Here is a 20278-nt window from a genome sequence, read left to right on the forward strand (position 1 = left end):
GGCTGCCATGAAGTGGCCATGAGGCAATGTCTCCATGTCACACTTCGACCTGAAGTGAGGGCAGGTTGCCGAAAGGCTGCCTGGAAGAGGTCTGATTTAACCTTAAAACTATAGAACAAACGAGACAAAGTCCATTTGATTCAAAAAAAGGTGAAGAGCTTTATTGCCCTTAAAGTTCACCCCAGGAAACAGACAAATAATAAAAATAATAACAAAAACTAAGCGCACAGGTTTGCACAGCACCACAGTCCTTCTCTAACTGCCCTGAGCAATGACAGACCCCCTCCATTTAAAGGCTAGGCCCCTCCCACTGGACCATACCATTTGTAATTGGAATCAATTAAACATTTCATCTCACTCCAAAAGTTATTTTCCTCAGTTAACTTACAAAACAATTTATGTGTTTTAAACTTACATTAAAGGAGTCATCTAATTACTTATAGCATTTACACACCCTCTTTGACTACTCAGACAACCTGGTATGGTGCAGCATGACAGGCTGAGCATATTTTCCGCGTTTAACTCAGACACTATAAAAGGCAGCCTGATGCTCCCTTCAGGTCCTTTTGCACTGCCCAGAACCAGGAAGCACTATGGTGAGTGAAGGAAAAACATAATTAGGAACAAAATCTCAAAATATAGAATCTATCATAATTAAAGACCTAATTCAACCTTACTCGTGTTTGTGTGTGTTATTGTACAATGTCATGGGGAAAAACAGCACAGGAGACCGACACAGATGTTTAAATGTAGCCCAGTGTGTGCAACCACCAAGCTAGAAGTAGTATGCTACCTGGCTATTGTTTGCCATGTGGAAGGAGTGACTGTGTGGTGTATGGTGTTGGTATGGTGTATGATTAGTGGCAGGGGTGACTGTCACACTCCAATTGTGAAAATGTGTCATAATTTTCATGGTTGTATGATAAAGGGAAAATATCAGCTCAAATGTGTCACATGTCACCTGGACTAAAGGAGAAATGATCAACATGTGAGCGTTTGCCTCCACTGTTTCCAGAGGACTTGACATTAACACAAAGGGCGAAAGGTGTCAGAATCTGTCACATGGTCATGAGCCCTTGGTTTTTATTTCCGATAGCTGTGGTATCAGGTGTACCAGGTCACAGTACCAGAAAGAACAGTGTAAGCACAGAATTAAAATGTTGGACATTGGTGACGTGGAACAGGTAATGTTAATTTGTAAAACTCTTAAAGCTATACCTACTGATCTGGCATTTCACACAGCACTTAGTAAAAATTTGAACATGAACAACCTGCCTCCCTCCAAAGCACTGCCCGCTTCCCACTGCCTGAGCTCTGACGCTCCCCTCCTCTCACCTGATGCGTGCGATGGAAGTGGAGGTGGAGGCGGAGGTCTGGTCTACTTCGGTGTGTCTGCTGACTACTCCCTCAGTAATCACACACAACATTATCCACCTGCTGCACAGCAGCGGACGTATGGAAGCAAATCTGTGTCATCAGAGATTGAAAGGTTGTATTTTGCAATAATTTAGGTTGAAAGGTTGTATTTTGCAATAATTTAGGTTAAAAGGTTGTATTTTGCAATGTTTTTTTTTTTTTTTTATGGTTGTATTTTTACACATAGAGTTTCATATTCTCAATTCAGTTATTCAAAAAACAATTTTTTAATTCAATATTCTTAATTACAATGTGTTTCAAATTCAATCTAAAAAAATTCAACCTAAAAAAATTCGATCTAACATCTTGACCAGGCAAAACCAATGGAGTACGGAGCCACTCGATCTAACTTTCACCCAATCATACGTCGCACTGAAGATCACGTGATGCTCACTTAGCAGCACAGGACAGGACTCCTGTGAAAACTTACCAGTATCATCTACCGCTGTTTGAACTACAGACTCGCCCACAATCGAAAGCCTCCAGTCCGTGTCTGCTGTGTCCCAGTTCAGTACACTTGTAGTCTGATTCACTGGTCCCCTAAAATCCAGTCCAGCAGCTCCAAATGGGGGTATAAAGAGAGCTGGATAAGACCGGACCTGGACCAGCTTCTAAACAAACTAAAGAAGTTAAAGATGGACTACAGGGACCAGAAAAGACGCAGCGGCCGGCCGGAAAAAAAACCCATTTGGAGCTGCTGGACTGGATTCTAGGGGACCAGTGAATCAGACTACAGGTGCACTGAACTAGGACACAGCAGACACGGACAGGAGGCTTTCGATTGTGGGCGAGTCTGTAGTTCAAACAGCGGTAGACGATACTGGTAAGTTTTGTTTCTAAAACACATGGTTAATGGCTCACAAAAAGTTGACTTATAGATGAAAGTGAAGTACAAACGTTAGGGATGTTAAAGCGCTAGCTACTGGTATGCTAACAACAAGCTAATAGTAACATTTCCGTGTTGTCTCCAACGCTGTTTCTTGGTGGGTTCATAAAAGTCAGAACTGAACCGAGTAGTTAACTGAACCAAGTTCCAGTAGACAGGGTTATTGTCCACACTGGGGAGAACATGTCCGATTAAACCATGGTTTCTTGTTGTGTTCTTTACAGCTGTTGTCCATGGACGAGGAGGCAGATTCACAGCAACAGCACCTGGATTTTTCTTCCCCTTTGTCAAGTTTTGAAAGCATTTTGTATTTGAGCCTAGTTATTTTTGACTTCAGTGTGAATAAACCCATTTGAAATGCATAAAGTTCATTTTGTCTGTGTTTTCTTATGCCTCACATAAACTTGAATAACAATACCGCTCTGCTGACCTCACTAATTATCTGTTTACAGACTATTCTTCCATTGTGTTTCTACGTATGTCCAATAGAAACCCCCATATTTATGTTTATGACACATGCCACAGAGTGAATATTTGTGTCTTCCACCTGTGGATTGCAAGATAGGACTGTAAACACAAGAGCAGCAGTTGCTTCTGGGAGAGCGTCTCCAGTACCAGACCCGTCTTGCTGTTCCCCATCATGAAGAAGCAGCGCAACCAGGAATAGGTCCAAGAATGTGCATGGCGATGAAACAAGAGCATGGTTTTTCACGGGAGTCCCGTCCTGTGCTGCTAAGTGAGCATCACGTGATCTTCAGCACGACGTATGATTGGATGAAAGTTAGATCGAGTGGCTCCGTACTCCATTGGTTTTGCCTGGTCAAGATGTTATATCGAATTTTTTTAGGTTGAATTTTTTTAGATTGAATTTGAAACACACTGTAATTAAGAATATTGAATTAAAAAATTTTTTTTTGAATAATTGAATTGAGAATATGAAACTCTATGTGTAAAAATACAACCATTCAAAAAAAACATTGCAAAATACAACCTTTCAACCTAAATTATTGCAAAATACAACCTTTCAACCTAAATTACTGCAAAATACAACCTTTCAACCTAAATTATTGCAAAATACAACCTTTCAACCTAAAGTACTGCAAAATATAACCTTTCAACCTAAATTACTGCAAAATACCTTTCAACCTAAATTATTGCAAAATACAACCTTTCCATCTCTGATGACACAGATTTGCTTTCATACGGAGGACTGTTTCATTAGCAGACCCTGTATTCAAGGGTCTGGTCTGTGCAGTGCTGGGTCATTGTCTTCACTGCACCTCATCACCTGGGCGGACTGGGCCGTACCATGAGCGTGCATACTGTGAGCGCGCAAACTCTGCCACTGTCCGTGGACATTTGAGGTTTCATAGTCCATACATTTATCATCCTACATTGACTGACACCAAGCACATGTAAGCGGAGTCCTGCGGTTGCTATGTGCAGACCTGTCTGTAGAGTCAAGTCCACCTGACTCCCAGACTTTTATCTCCATCCTTCACATTCACCGGATTCTGACTGCTGCAATCGGGTTGTTCTGTTTGTTCCCCTTAGTTGTTCTTGTTAATAAATCCTTTTGTCCCTTCAACACTGTACATTTGAGTCCTATCCATTCACATCCCTAGACAGGAGACAGCGGTCAGTGACAGGAGAAGCAGCAGGAGTGAAGCGTCAGATTCAGAGGTACCGGTTTCAGATGTGGGACAGTGGTAATGGATGATTGACAGGAGGCTTAACCAGGCTAGACAAATTATTTTCTTCAGACCGAATAAAATGATTGCTCAGACTTTTATTAGGAATATGTGAGAATTAAACATTTCGGAGTTTCACAACCTGGTGGATTTCTTTTACATTTTAGCTTGATGCATGCTTATTAGGAGCATTTTAAGATGACAAAAGAAAAGTGTAAAAATGCCACATCATACGGTATAGCTGTAATAGGACGTCATTGGGGTAGTTATGGTGGAAACTCTTTGTCTTCCTTATTTTGAACCCTAATATTAACCATAACCCATTTTTCTTACTGTAACCTGAATGTAAGTTGATTTGATGCCTAAACCGAACCATAGCCAAATTATGGTCTTGATGTGTTCCAGATTATACCCTGTGTTGAAAAAGACACTCTACAGTTACACAGTGTGTTGAAATGTGATTCCCTGATCAATGTGGCCAGTCTACAGTGATAATGTCAAGACTGAGTTGGATTTTGTGAGTATTTCTTTGTGTTTTCTGCTTGATGCTCTGCAACTGAAGTGTACGAAGGCTAAAATGTACTGAGTGTGGACGAAATAATATTGAGATGATCCTGATGGACTGACCTAGGTGGAAACATTTAAAGGTTATCCACAGACCCAAATGAACACAAATGATTCAGCATTACTATCTGTCCTCTTACTACACATGCTGTGGACCGGCAGACATTATAGGGTAATGGGAAATGTCTTTACATTCAGGAAGATGAGAAAATCTCTGCTGGATTCAAGAAACTTAAACTCTTCCAATCAGGTATTACTTTTCCTTGGTTGCAGCAGTCGTTGAAGACCAAACATCACTCTACTCAGACCAAACAGTTCAGTCCTGCTGAAAAGGGAAAGGCTTTAATAGAAAAACATTGAAGAAACATCACAAAAAGCATACATTTTTAGATATATTTATAATTCTCATTTTAGGTGACTCAATTAGACCAAAATATTGAATATGAGGAGCCCTTTTTAGTTCCTGCTCATTCTGTTTGATAAACCATAAGGTGGTTTCAGGAGGGTTCTTGTCTATATGTAGTTGCCAATCCTACATCTTAGAATTACAATCATCTGGCTGTCATTTTCTACTCATTTAATGAGCAGTTATATTTGCTCTGAGCCAAATGTCATTTTGATTTATGTTCCTCATAACTACATTAGCAAGTACCTTGCAGATTATCAAAAAAAATACCAAAGATATCCTTTGTACAACAACAAAAAGGCAGTTATTAAGCTAATTTTGCCAGTGGAGTTCCATGTTAACAGGATTAAAACACAACACATAGTGTAGATTCATTGTAACAAGATGTAAAGCAGTTGAGAGGATGAAGTTCATTTGGTAATCAGGATCCATCAGTCCTTTTAGGAGTCATACACCTCCGGTCCCAAAATGTCAGGCATTTGGCTTCTACTTTTTCATGATTGAAGACAGCTCCAGAATCATGCTCTGAAAGACAAGAGCAATCAATCAATCAATCAATCAATCAATCGATCAATCAATCAAATTTTATTTATATAGCACCACATCACAACAAAAGTTACCTCATGACACTTTGCATTTAGACCTGGTCTAAGCCAGACTCACATGTGGACAATACACAGCTTTTGTTGAAATAACACAAAGACATATGTCATCTGCCTTAAAGATATATGGACATCTGCATTTGTTCTGTTAACCAGACCTCAGCTGAGCAAATAGAGTATATTTGTATTTTATTTATATTTACATTACAAAAAAATACTGAGGTTTGGACAACAGAGACCTCAGTGGTGCACACAATCATGCTAATGCCCAACACTGCATTTTAATCAATTTATTTATTGATTATTATTGGGCTAGGGAGTTATTTTATACAAATGAAGCACCACAGATTGACTATTTCTTTTGTTAGGTACTTGTTTCTCCTGTTATTTTATCATTTGACTATTTTTCTGTATTTTTATTAGGAACATTTGCAGCTCTCTGAGGCCCCCAGGTGGGTCGCACTCCCCTGTTGAGAACCACTGAAATAGAGGAATTCATGTCTACCATGATGTGCTTTGATTGGCAGGTCTGTGTGACAGCTCAATGTCAGCTAAGTCATTCTGTTCACTGAGTTAAACACATTTATTTTCCGGACAGACAGCCCCACTGTAGTAGACACTATTAAACTAAATTATTATTACACTAAATTACTGTGTTACACGGACAAACTTCAATGTTTTACCAAGTCACTTTGTCTAGTGTTCAGCACTAACTCACCTCTGACCCCTGGAGGCCAGCTCTGACCCATGGACTATATAGAATTAGTAGACAGAACAAAGGAGAAAACATATGTTTTAATAAATAAACAGAAACTACAAAAGTCAGAGTCAGCAGGTATGTGAGATGTCATACAGACCTGTCAATCAAAGCTCAACATTAACAGAAGAACTGATTGACGGACAACTAATTTAAAGATAAACCAGGTCATTTATTAAAAGGTCCAAATAAATCACAAGACCAGATCAGTACAAGGTTAAAGATAGAGACAATATTTTTGAGAGAAGTTTAATGTTAGCCAATGGAAGCCAGGCTTTGGAGCAGCATCTGGTGGCCATCGGCAGTTACAAAACTTTCACAATGGTACATTGGTTTTGGAGCTGAGATACTTGCCCTTTGCTCTCACCCCTTATATCCTGCAGCTCCACCCCTTTTTTCCACCAAATATTGTCACTTGTGGCTACAAATAGCCAACATCAACCAAATCACAACCTGTTGGTTTCACAACAGCAGTTCTGAAACCAATGAGGGAATCATGGTTCCTTTGGCCACAAATTCTATACAGACTGAGGCCAAAATGACTGTATTAGATTTCATTTGAATGAGAATATATGTTTTATTTTCCTGTGTTACACTACATGGTTTGAATATAACCCCAAAACATGTATGGAAGGTTAATAGTGCAGTCAGTGTCCTCGGCCAGGGTTGTGGCTCAGATCTAGAATTGGAGTTTTTACCTTCAGAGGCTCTTACTGCATATGTACCAGCATGGGTTAGAATACAGAGACTGAATTATCCTTTGGTGACAGTAACAGTGAATTTCACAACTGAACATGGGATTTATTGCAAGTTGCTTGGACAACAGTTCTCCTGACGTCAATGTCATCAGTTGCATTATGAACAAAGTAAATTTAACTGCACAACAGCTGCTACAGTGACAGAATCAGCTGCTATTCAGTATCTACAGGAATTTAACTGCTGGTAGAGTATGTGTGGAGGCAAGAAATCTAAGACAACAGAAAAAAAAATCACAGCAACATGGACCAGAAATGGAAATGTGTGGATAAAAGAGCAGTAAGGGTCACAGGCTAAGATCATAAAAAAATCCAGAAGAATTAGACAAGTACAAAGGAGGTTAAAGAAGCAGGACTGATGGAACTGGATCCAAAGAGTCAGTACAATGTGTGTGTGTGTGTGTGTGTGTGTGTGTGTGTGTGTGTGTGTGTGTGTATGTGTGTGTGCAGATACAAAAAGACTAAATGGCCGCTGAAATAACAGACAAATACGACAACCTAGACAAAGATAAAGAAAATAAGTAAAAAAAAAAAGTAAGTAAAATTTATTTATAGAGCACTTTTCACAGACAGGGTCACAAAGTGCATATCAATTCAAATCAGAATCAAATCAAGTTTACAGAGACCCAACAGAATCCTTCAGGAGCAAACACTTGTGATTGGTGACAGTGGCGAAGAAAAACTTCCCTTTAACAGGCAGAAACCTCGAGCAGACCCAGACTCCTGAAGGATGGCCGTCTGCCTCGACCAGTTGGGGTTAAAGAAAGAGAGTAAAGGAGGAGAAAAGAGAGAGTGATAGAGATATAGAGAGACAGGGGGGGGGGGGGGGGGCATGGAGTACTTTATGATGAATACATAAGGTGTAATCAGTTTGTGGTGGCCCTGGGTCAGGTGGGAAACTAAAAAGCCTTTTTGAACAGCAGGGCTTCGAGGTGTTTTTAAAGCTCTCTACAGAGTCCATGGACTGTAGGTGTAGAGGCAGGTCATTCCATAGGCGTGGTGCCACAGCTTTAAAAGACCTGTCACCGCGTGTGCTAAAACAGGTGCGTGGAACCATCAGCAGGTGCTGTTCTGAAGACCTCAGACTACGAGTCGAGCTGTAGGGCTGAATCAGAGAAGCAATGTATGCAGGGGCCTGGCCATGTAGAGCCCGGAAAGTTAGCACCAGAATTTTAAAATGAAAACGATATAAAACAGGGAGCCAGTGGAGAGATTTAAGAATGGGAGTGATGTGGGTTCTCCTGTTTGTGCGGGTCAGAAGCCTTGCAGCAGAGTTCTGGACAAACTGTAGATGGGCCAGCTCCTTCTTGTTTAAGCATGTGAACAGGCTGTTACAGTAGTCTAAGCGAGAAGACACAAAAGCGTGAACAATCATCTCGAGCTCATTGATGGACACCATAGACCTGAGTTTGGAGATGTTGCAGAGTTGGAAGAAACAGTTTTTCACTAGGTGTTTGGAGTAGAATTCTAAAGACATGTCCTGGTCAAAGATGACACCCAGATTCCTCAGTTTGATCTTTACCAAAGAACTCAAGAAAATAAGATATATGAACCAAAAAATGGTATAACTGATAACCTACTGTAAGCTAGAAATAATAAATGTGAATATTATACTGAAAAACAATTCAATGATAATATAAACATGTCTGGGATACTATCTATAATCCATATCAATGCTAGAAGGATATACTGTAACTTATCAAAAATTACAGACTATCTAAAACAACTTCAGGACAAAGTTACTGTAATTGCAGATAGTATCTGAAACATGTTTAAAAGAGGGATATTCTGATGAATACCATATAGAGGGTTACGAACTATTCTGTGTAAGTAGGAGGAACAAACAGGACGGTGGGGTAGTTCTATACATTCACTCAACCCTGAAATGTAAAGACATTATGGAAATTGTCACTATGGAAAATATAAATTAAAAAAATGTAAATGTTATGATCAGCTGTGTCTATAGAACACCTGGGTCCTGTATGGAGTTTTTCTCAGACAACATAATGGAGTTATTTGACAAAAGCCAGAATAAGACAATGTTTCTATGCAGAGATTTCAACACTGATGCAGAAAACCCAAACAGATTCAACAGAACTGATGAATTTCTAAATTCAATGTACACTCTGAATCTGTGCCCAATGATATTCAAACCTACAAGAATTACAGTTCAAAGTGCAACGGTCACTGAAAATATTTATACTAATATAATAGAGGGAAACTTAACTAGTGGAATATTGATAACAGATATAAGCAATCACTTACCTGTCTTCACTGTTTTATAAAAAAAATTATCAATGAAATATGACATATTCTCCAATAAAAATACAAATAAGAGACAGATCCAAAGAAGCTTTGGAGACAATTAAAGAAGATTTATGAAAGCAAAATTGGGGGAGTGTGTATGTAAATGATGTAAATGCAGGTTATGACACATTTATTGCATTACTAATGGAATTGTATAATAAAAATTGTAAAATTAGGAATATTGCCAGGAAGGGTTTCATTGACAAGCCATGGATGGCTTAAGATTTCCGGAATGCTTGCAAGACAAAAACTGCTTGTATAGATGCTACTTGAAATTAAGGACAAAGGAAGCAGAAGATAGATATAAGAAATATAAAAATAAATTAGGAGGGATACTTAAAAGACATAAAAAGGAACACTATGATAACTTATTAAGCAAAAATTAAAACAATACAACAGCTATGTGGGAAATAATTAATAGTGTAATAAAAAATGATACAGTTAAACCACCTCTCCCAAGTTATTCTACAAAAGATAATATAGATATATATGACTAAATTCAAATAGTAAATTAATTTAATAACCATTTTAGTAAGGTAGACCGTAATCTTGCAGCAAAAATTAACAAAGATAATGAATATAATAATAAAATTATGGATAATGTGGATCGTATCTTTCTTGACAGGATAGAAAAAAAGAAATACTGAATATAGTACAAAGCTGTGGAGGCAAAAGATCCACTGACTATAACAACTTGAACATGGTTTTAATAAAGAACATAATTGAACTAGTAGTTGACCCTTTTACATACATACGCAACCTATCATTTAAAATTAGTACATTTCCAGAAAACATGAAAATTGCAAGGGTAATCCCACTATATAAGAATGGAAACAAACATGACTTTTCCAACTACAGACCAGTATCATTGCTTCCATATTTTTCAAAAATTTTTAGAAAAACTGTTTGTAACAAGATTGGGTAAATTCCTTGAAAAACACAACATTATAAGCAGCAGACAATATGGTTTTGGTCCAAAGCACTCAACATCAATGGCACTCATGGAACTGACTGAAGAAATAGCCACTGCAATAGATAAGAAATTACACCTTGTAAGCATTTTTGTTGATCTCAGGAAACCTTTTGATACCATCAATCATACAATACTTATCAATAAACTGGGCAAATATGGAATCAGGGGAGTAGCACAACAATGGATATCAAGCTATTTAGACAAAAGAAAGCAATATGTACAGGTAATGAATGAGGTGTCATGCACAGAGTACACTGAATGTGGAGTGCTGCAAGGATCGGTCCTCGGACCAAAACTGTTTATTTTATATATAAATGACTTGGTCAGTGTATCCAAACTGTTGAAGTATGCCTTGTTTGCAGATGACACAACTTTGTTTTACTTTAGGGAAAACATTACACAAGTTATGGAGGTGGTTAAAGAAGAATTTAAAAAAAAGTAAAAAGATGGTGTGATATAAATAAATGATCCTTAAGTCATGGACAAACTAATTTTATGATATTTAGTAACAGAAGGAGGGAGGCGTATGCAGAAATTAATATAGATGATTGTGTAATAAATAGAGTTGGGGAAACTAAATTCTTGGGGGTCATGCTTTATGAAAACTTAACTTGGAAATCACAAATAAATCATTAAGAGGACAAAGATTGCTAAAACAATTGCCATATAGCATAGCGTGAAGGATTTATTAAACAATTCATATATATACATATATATATATATATATATATATATATATATATATATATATATATACATACACATACACACACACACACACATAACTTTTATTAATTATACCTTATCTAACATATTGTGTGGCGGTTTGGGGAAATGCTTGCAAAAAACATGTACAAACAATTATTATTCTACCAAAAAGAGCCATACATATTATAGGTGGAAAAGGTTGTAGAGATACAACAATTCCATTATTTCGATAACTAAGAATATTAAAATTTCAGGATCTGGTAGAGTACAGTATATTACAAATCATGTTCAAAGCAAATAGAGACTCTCTGCCGGTCACTATTGAACACAAATTTGAAAAAAGGAAATCACTACAACCTAAAAGGATTAGACATCTTCAAAAAACCAAGATTTCGGATGAGGATGATGGAAAGTTGTATCTGTGAAGGGAATCAACTTTTGGAACAACTGAAATGATGAAACAAAGGCAATTAAATCAAATAACACATTTAAAAAGACAATCAAATCCAAAATAGTGAGTAAATATGACAAAAAGAACAGAGTTTATTTTCAATAAGTATATTACTGCTAAGAAATTGACAGTTTATTTAGATTTTTGTATTATTGTTATGAAATGGACAGAGCTTATTTTTTGTATGTATTTTACTGCTAAGAAATGGACAGTTTATTTTGATTTTTGTATTATTGTTATGAAATGGACAGAGTTTATTTTTGATATGTATATTACTGCTAAGAAATGGACAGTTTGTATTGATTTGTGTAATTTTGTTATGAGATGGCCAGCATTTATTTTTGTTTTTAATATGTGTATTATTGTCACGAAATGGACAGAGTTTATTTTTGTTTTTAATAGGTCTATTATTGTTATGAAATGGACAGATTTCATTTTTGTTTTTGAAACAAATGAAAGGGACACAGTTTATTTTGATGTGAAACACTGTTGCAAAATGGATAGAGTCTATCCTTGATATGTATAGCATTTTTGTGTTCTGTGCTTAGTCAGAATTTAGTCTATTTGTAGGATTTTTTAATTACTTATGGGATCTGACATAGGAATTTAGGATAGGTAGAAGGATGGGGTAAGGGGGCGGGAGATTATAAATTAAACTTCATCCCGCTCCCTTTAGAAAGTTTTCCTTTCTTTTTATACAAATCTTTTTGTGGTTTGGTTTTAATGTTATATTCAAAATAAATGAACAAATAAAACAAATAATGTTTAAAAGTCTTGAGGAATCAGATAAGGATCCAATCAAACAGTCAATGTGAGCATCTGATTGTTTCTATTGATTGTTTCTAAAAATCTGGATCTTCTACAACATGAACTCAAAGTTTCCAAACTAAAACCAGGTCAGCGTATGGGGTCACACTAAAACATATATTACGTGCTGATATTATTACAATCTGAATCTGAATTCTTTGAACATATATACTTTAAGAACATGTCTCAGATGGATATTGTTAATGTTGTTTTTAGATATATCCCTCCTTTCATTCCTGTTTCTACACGTTTCTACACATTTCAACCTGGTGCAACGATTACATACTGAGTCCCAGTTACACTTTATCTATAAGAATAAATCACATCATTGTCACAATAATTTAATGAGAAGAGGTACAGATATTTTATTCCAACTTTATGAGCAACAATGTAGGTGGAATATTAATTTTCATTTGTCACATAAACAGTTTATTAGGCATGTTGAATGTAGAATCAAAAACATTTTGTACATGGAAATGTATACCGTAATTTATTAAGTCCTTATTGAATGTGGTTACACTTGTGTTGTGTTGGAAATGTGCTAGAATAGAGTTTTTTTGGTTCCTTTTATTATTTACACATTGTTTTCTTTATTATTATTATTATTATTATTATTATTATTATTATTCACAGGAGTTGTGACTCCTACATTGCATGTCAAATAAAATGTAAAATAGTCTAAATCTCAAAAAAACGTGATTTGATTTTTCAAAATGTTCTGAAATCTTTTCCTCCGGCTTTTTTAAAAAATTATTATTAGAAGAAAAACCTAACAGGGTTAGAATTCCATGGAAAGAAAGAACGTAAATGAAATACAATGACAGGTGAAATCCACTTGTTTTTTTTATTTTCCCCCATTTTATGAGGCAGTTTATAAATAAGAATAAAATATGTTTGTGCAAAATAGCACATCTAATAAACAGCAGTTTACGAAACCATACTTACTGTCATGCCTTCTTTCATCAAGATTTTCCACATAACGTGTGCAAAGCTCAAATTAACACAAAAACTCAACACTAGTAAAATTTTTACAATAAAAATCGAACTAAAACTACTTATCCTCTTAAACTAAGTAAAAAAATCTGACATCCACCGAAAACAAAAACCAAACCAACAGACTTGATGAAAAAGCAGTGAAAATTTTTAGACTCTAAGAAGCTGGTATCCTTACCATGGACATCCTTCTTCCGGCAGCTGGAGGCGGTGGTGTCATCACTGGACTCTCTCCTTGGTTGTGGTGTTGACCCTCAATGTCGGTGCCACTCTGAGAGCTGACGCTGTCGGACGGAGTTGCCAGTTTGCCCTCGGACATTCCCCGGGACATGAAACTACACTTCCTGTGGGGCGTGGGGAAGCGGTCACTTTCTGGGGAATCGCTCATGTCACTGAGCTCCTTGCAGATGCTGACCTTGCTCTGTTTCCTCTGTGGGTTTCTCAAGGCTGCTGGAATCTCCATATGGTTGGTGGTCAGTGTGGGTCGAGGCTGGGCCCTGGCATACAGCTGACTGGAGGCATGAGCCCCGTTTGACTCGTCGCTGCTACATGATGGTTTCCTATTCTCCAGAGTGTAGCGGTGTTCCATGGCTCCCGGCTGCTGGAGAATCTGGACGTCACCAGGACCAGGCAGGTACGTCTGATGGCTAGAACCCTCCTGATTCTGTCGTACCCTCAAAGGGAGTGTCTCCCCATGAGCATCAGGTAGAACCTGTGTCACATGCACCATCCTCTGTGGGGATGAATTAGTGAGCACACAAACCTGCTGCACCATGGAGTTCTTCTTTGACCTGCACATGCTGTCGTCATCACCATATTTGTATCCAAACAAGGTTTGTTTGATCTTTTTCACTCCAAGATGGAATATTTCCAGCAGATTGAGGAATAAGGAGACTCCAGCAATAACCAGCATAAAAACCATGAAAATATTCTTCTCTGTTGGCCGTGATACAAAACAGTCAACACTGTTGGGGCAAGGCAACCTTTCACATTTGTACAGTGGAGACAGTCCAATGCCATACAGAGCACACTGACCAATAATGAAGCCCACTTCCACAACAGACCGAGTCAAGATATGGAAAACATATGTGCGCAGCAAGGAGCCTCTAAGTGGAGCTTTCCTTACTTTTTTCTGTTCATCAAGCTTGCGGAGCTCCCGTTCAATCCTCTTATGGTCCTCTTGGACGGGGTCGATCCCCTCCAGCTCTGCTTTCAGACAGGCTTTCTTCCGGTGCCTCTCCTTCTCCAGGGTCCTCAGCCGATACAGGGCATGTCCCATGTAGACCAGAGACGGAGAGGATACGAAAATGATCTGCAGGACCCAATAGCGGATGAGGGAGATAGGGAAAGCCTGGTCGTAGCAGACATTTTTACAGCCAGGCTGCTCTGTGTTGCAGACAAACTCACTCTGCTCATCATCCCATACATCCTCTGCTGCAACACCAAGCACAAGCATCCGGAAGATAAAGAGGATGGTGAGCCAGATCTTCCCCACGATGGTGGAATGGATGTGCACCTCTTCTAAAATACTCCCTAGTAAATTCCAATCTCCCATCTTCTGTCACATTCTTATATCAGTTGGTTTACAACTGTTTATCAAAGAGGGATGATAAATGGAATAAAGTGTTCTTACTTACATTTGTCCATTTTGTCTCGTCAGTGTGGAATCATTACAAGTGCAGAGTCATTAATGGAGACATGGGGGCTCGTTTGTCGTCCATTTAAGACTGACAAAGCCCTGCTGTGCAGTGTAGCTGACACTATTTCAGTTTTGTGGCAAAGTAGGACTCCAGTTTGAAGTGATTGATCCACCACATGACCCTAAAACGCCCTAAGGGTAAATTCATCCCACGACTTTTAACAGGACATAGGATGGAAATAGCAGCAACTGAAATGTCAATACACAGTTGTTTTTGCAATACACAAAGTGATCTTACTTTTTAAGTATACTTGTATAGCCAAATCTACAAGGATGTACCTAGAAATATTTGGTCTGAGGGTTTCTCACATTTTTGGGTTAAGGAAAGATTTGTTTAGCTTAGAATTATCATAATATTCAATATATAAGTCTCCTCAGAAATGGACAGGAATATTCATAGCTGTGGCTGCCTCAGTACATAATTTCCTGAACGGAAGAATCATTGCTTTCGTTGCCTTAGAATGAATCCAACATAGGGCACTGGCATGTTTGTACAATAGCCCAGAATAAAGGTTTGCCCCTTTTTAAATTTTTGTATCAATAAATTAATCAACTATGTCTAAGTATGGATCAGAATTTAATATCCCCTTAACTAATTAGTCCAGAAAAAAACAAAAAAAACACTGGGGAGGGTGAGGAAAGTATGGGGAAAGGGTAGATGTCACAAAGACCAGCACCACCAACACAGATCTGGGATCTGATGAATGAAGCAAGTTTTCCAAATGTTATATTTTTTATTGGTCACATATGAATGCCATTATTTACAAGGCCTGTATTAATGATAAATCAATGAATCTTTATTTATATAGCACTTTTCATTCAGTGAAATGTATGCTTTATATACAAAAATCTGACACCCCCCCCTACACACACACACTCACTCACACACACACACACACACACACACACACGCACCGCCACCCATGTGACCAGTGTTGATACGGACCATAAAGGAATAGAGGAGGTGCTATCACAGGGAGCCATCCACACCAGGGGGTAGCCACCGCCCCCAGCAACCCGGCGCCACCATTTTATCCTGACCGGTGAGAGAGGACCGAGCAGCTACTGCATCGCGGCAGCAGGGACCCCCACCCCAACAGGGAAGAGCAGACCCCAAGAGAGAGCCACAGCCAACGAAGCCCACAGCCGCCCCCTGGTGCGGAGGGCCTCCACTGATGAAACACTGGAGAATGTAAATATAAAACAATAAAAGAAAAAAAAAGAAGCACTGGTTAAAAGAAAATGAATATAATATAAATATAAAACATATATATAGTATAATATAAATATAAAGCATTAAAAAGAGATAAAACAGAAGCATTGGTTAAAAGTCAAATTAAAAACTAAAGCCCCACCATACGTAATATTAAAGAGCTTGAGGTACGACACTTTGCTTTCAGAGAGCAGGTTTAGTTTCTGGAGTTTCTACCATTTGAATGGGTGGTAGAACCTCCTGTTCTTGGGAAATTGCTGTTTAGGGTTTGTGAGGTAGATGCCTTCTCTGCTGCTAAGACTGAACATAGATCTGTCCTTTTGACAGATGTCCAGCCAGGCCTGTCACTGCAGATATCTGTAACTCCAGAGTTTTGCATCCCTGACGTGTGACCACTAGTCCTGCCCACACTGTGGCAGATGCCACTCCCCCACTTGGAGCATTTCTGTCTGAATGTCCACCCTCATTAAACACTTGCTCTGGGGGAATTTGTTAATTTTTTCCCCTGTATAACATTGTAAAGTCTAAGCTGATTTCCTTGAGATAACTGATTTAACCTTATATCATAAAATCAATTTGAGGAGCAGTCCTCCTATAGTGAGATTCTCTTAATATTTTCATTCAAATCGGTGTTATTCTATGGAAAAGAAATAAATATGACTGCGAGCATTTCCAGGAAAATCCACACCTTCATCACCACCTGCGTCAGGAGAGCCATGTGGACCAACCAGGCTCCCACCAAGAATGGCATCAACAGAAGATACACACAGTGCATAAACTGAAGGGGTCAAAGGGTTTGCTCTAGGACCCTCAGGACCACAGAAGGATAATCTGACCTCAGAACATGGGACAAAGAAGCTTTGATAATGACGCCAAACCAGGGCTGGACTGAGACTCATTTTCAGCTCTGGAGTTTCATATCTCAGACCAGCCCACTTTAGATCACGACCGATTATTATTAAAATCATGCAATTATAACCTTACATGTTATCTTCATCTGTCTCATTTCTGACTAGTGGTTCAGGGCTGTGCTGCTGAGCTGCTCCTCTGTCATCAGTAGACTCTGCTCTCCCTTTCACACTTCCTCCAGTTTCTCTAGACTCACCTGCACCTGTATCACAATAAAAAATAATATCTACAGACATTTTGACTTACTTAACCAATTAACATATTTACATTGGCAAAATATGCAGGTTTATTTAATATTACTCTATGCTATTGCTCTCAGTTGTGGGCTTTGTGTATTTACTGTCTCACTTTTAATGATAAAAAATAAAATAGGCCAGTACTATCGTTTGGGTCTAGAAAGTGGTTTTACTGGAACTAATGCTTGTTCACACAGTCTGTTCCAACAGCTCACCTTTTCCTTCCATCCTGACAGGAACAATCCCCTCATCACTACTGGCTCCTGGCTCTGCTTCTGACACTAAATCACATTTTAAAAATGGTCATAATTCTCAGCACAAATCTTCTATTTTGCAAAGCCTTGGTTTCAGTTTCATTCATGTAGTGCTGAATCATCTCTATGAGCAGTCCTACCTGCCCACTCTGGACTTGTGGGCTCATGGCTGGTGTCTGCTGCTGGATCTGCTTTCTGACTCTGAGGAGCTACAAGACAAAGTTTCCCAGTTATGTGGCCTCGCATCATACTATTATTTAAATGACATAATGTTATGTTCCACGCCACAATGCCACACAGTTCACTGACTCGATAATTAACTAACTTGAAAGGTGGTTTACCCGGTTCATCGTCCTCATTAGTTGTTTCCAACCGGGAGGTCGTTTTTGTGGAAAAAGTTGCAGATTTTGGCACATTTGGCTGCGTTTGCTTCCAGAGCTTTCCTCTTTTTAATTCTTGCCTTCTCCACACCACCTCTTTATTATCCATGTTTCAAACAGCAAACACAGCTGACCATCCACAGCCTGCAGAGCACAGATCGTATATGCTCCACAGCTACAGTACAGAGCTACTAACCGTATGCAAGGACATGTTATGTCAGGTCACGGTGTGTCTGCAAAAAAAGAGGAAGAAAACAAACAGTTTGCTAGTAGAGGGGGTGGGGCCCAGGAACACCGGCTGCAGATTACATGATCAACTCAGTGCTATAACTGAACACCGGCCCCCAATAAATAAATAAATAAATAAATAAAATATTAAATACATATTTAAAGTGAACTCCGGACCCTCGCGGCCTAAATATTATACCGGCCCACCGGGAATTGTCCCGGTCCTCCCGATTAGCCAGTCCAGGCCTGTGGCAAACTCAAGTCTTTAATCTATCTACATGAGTGGAAAGGCCTTCTTGGGAACTGGTATCCCATCACTGGTTGATGGCAAAGTAAGTAAGAAATAATAACAGTGCCTGTACCAACTTTGTGAAGAAGACCAGACAAATATGATTCACTTGCACTGAATTATTTTGGTTCTCTGTGTTTTTATACTCATACATCTCCATCACTGCATCTTAGAGGCATATGTTTTTTGTTTTAACTTTACATTTGTCTCATAGCTTTAGTGACTTCATGACATTATAGATTACACCCCTTTCTCCAAGTGTGGCAATTTTAACTGTGATACACTGATACACGGGCATCAGCCTGAGTATAGAGGCCCAGACTTCCCTCTCCCCAGCCACCTCTTCTAGTTCCTCTGGGGGGGGGGGGGGGTTCCAAGGTGTTCCCAAGCCAGCCGAGAGATGTAATCCATGTCCTGAGTCTACCCCCGGGTGTCCTTCCAGTTGGGGCCCCACCCTGGAAGAGGGGCTCTTGGACAAGATTGGGAGTCGGCCAGGTACGGAGGCCCTGGAGATCCAGTCCTCGTCTGCCACAGCTGGTTACCGGGAGATGGAATTCTTGACTTTCTCAAGTTAATTAAACTCTTTAAAGACCCTCAAGTGTTCATCAGAAAATACATTGTTATACAGGGCCGTGCAAAGAGCTATAAAGGGGCAGGGGCTCAAACTTCCAAAAGGGCACATGAAAACAAATAACCACCAATTACAAAGTTCACATTTAGCAACAAGCAACATTATTAATCCACAGCAAGTCAAAGATTGACCAAATGGTCCAGACCAATGTACTCAGCACTGGGTGTGTCCTCCCTGAGCCCTAACACAGACTGTGCACCTTCTGCGCACACTCTGGATTCACCTCCTGATCCTATCTGGGGGCATGTTGTCCCACTCTTCCTGAAGGGCCTGTATGAGCATCTGGCGGTTGCCAGGTGCTGGACGCCTAGCATACATGGATCTACCAAGAATATCCCACAGATGTTCAATGGGATTGAGATCTTTGACTTGCTGTGGATTAATAATGTTGCTTGTTGCTAAATGTGAACTTTGTTGAACTACCCTTTGTCATATTTTACATTATGCTCTGGATACTCATCCACTGTTTTGTTGTTTGTTGTATTTTGTTTGTTAATTAAATGTTTTTTTTAAGAACAAGAAAGAATTTGTTTTCATATTTAATAAAATGGTGTGAAATGGCATCACATAGAATATGTGATAAGTTTCTTTTGATGTTCAGTTTCTATATACGTGGAAATAAAGATGTAATGTTTAGAAGTTTTTGTGTGTTAATACCCTGCAAATATCTAAATCTTACCAGGTGTATTTTTCTCATTTCTAGTCAAAATATCTCATCCCACTTAAAATAAGACAAAATCACCAAAAGAGTACCTTTTCAGTGAGATATAAGAACTTGGTTTTAGACAATAGATCTGAAAAATCTTATTTCAAGAAATCTTAGTAGATAATTTTCACTTGTTCCATTGGCAGATTTTTTTTGCTTAATTCATGATTTTTTTTTTTTTTCTCAATTCACCAAAAAAATCTGCCAATGGAACAAGTGAAAATTATCTCGGTAAGATTTCTTGAAATAAGATTTTCTAGATCTATTGTCTAAAAATAAGTTCTTTTATCTCCCTTACAAGTTACTCTGTAGGTGATTATGTCTTATTTTAAGTGTGATGAGATATTTTGACTAATAAATGAGAATAATACACTTGGTAAGATTTTGATTTTTGCAGTGTAAGTCCAAGACAAATTC

General features: G+C 38.6%; 1 protein-coding gene and 1 long non-coding RNA gene across 3 annotated transcripts; one reads left to right on the forward strand and one right to left on the reverse strand.

The window, feature by feature from the left end:
- The first annotated feature begins 1348 nt into the window (after window positions 1-1348).
- Window positions 1349-16044, forward strand: LOC115414599 (uncharacterized). Its single transcript, XR_003934678.1, has 3 exons — window positions 1349-1359; window positions 12673-12677; window positions 15977-16044. It is a non-coding gene; the product is annotated as an uncharacterized LOC115414599 (long non-coding RNA).
- Window positions 4873-15093, reverse strand: gja10b (gap junction protein alpha 10 b). 2 transcript variants are annotated; one of them, XM_030127808.1, is made up of 3 exons: window positions 14954-15089; window positions 13495-14750; window positions 4873-5488 (listed from the first exon to the last, which is right to left on the reverse strand). In XM_030127808.1, the coding sequence occupies exons 1-3, from the start codon at window positions 14961-14963 to the stop codon at window positions 5450-5452; spliced, it is 1305 nt and encodes a 434-aa protein (XP_029983668.1). In that variant the 5' UTR covers window positions 14964-15089; the 3' UTR covers window positions 4873-5449. The 2 variants fall into 2 exon arrangements, with proteins under 2 accessions (XP_029983668.1, XP_029983667.1); XM_030127807.1 differs by having other exon boundaries at window positions 13495-15093.
- Window positions 16045-20278: the final 4234 nt, after the last annotated feature.

The sequence above is a fragment of the Sphaeramia orbicularis genome, chromosome 24 (genome assembly GCF_902148855.1).
Source record: "Sphaeramia orbicularis chromosome 24, fSphaOr1.1, whole genome shotgun sequence".
NCBI classification, from domain to species: Eukaryota; Metazoa; Chordata; class Actinopteri; order Kurtiformes; family Apogonidae; genus Sphaeramia; species Sphaeramia orbicularis.

Coding starts and splice junctions, on each gene's coding strand:
- gja10b (XM_030127807.1), bottom strand. CDS start 14,871: ATGGGAGATTGGAATTTACTAGGGAGTATTTTAGAAGAGGTGCACATC. Junction 5,489..13,494: donor CCGGAAGAAGGATGTCCATG/GTAAGGATACCA, acceptor CTTGTCTTTCAG/AGCATGATTCTGGAGCTGTC.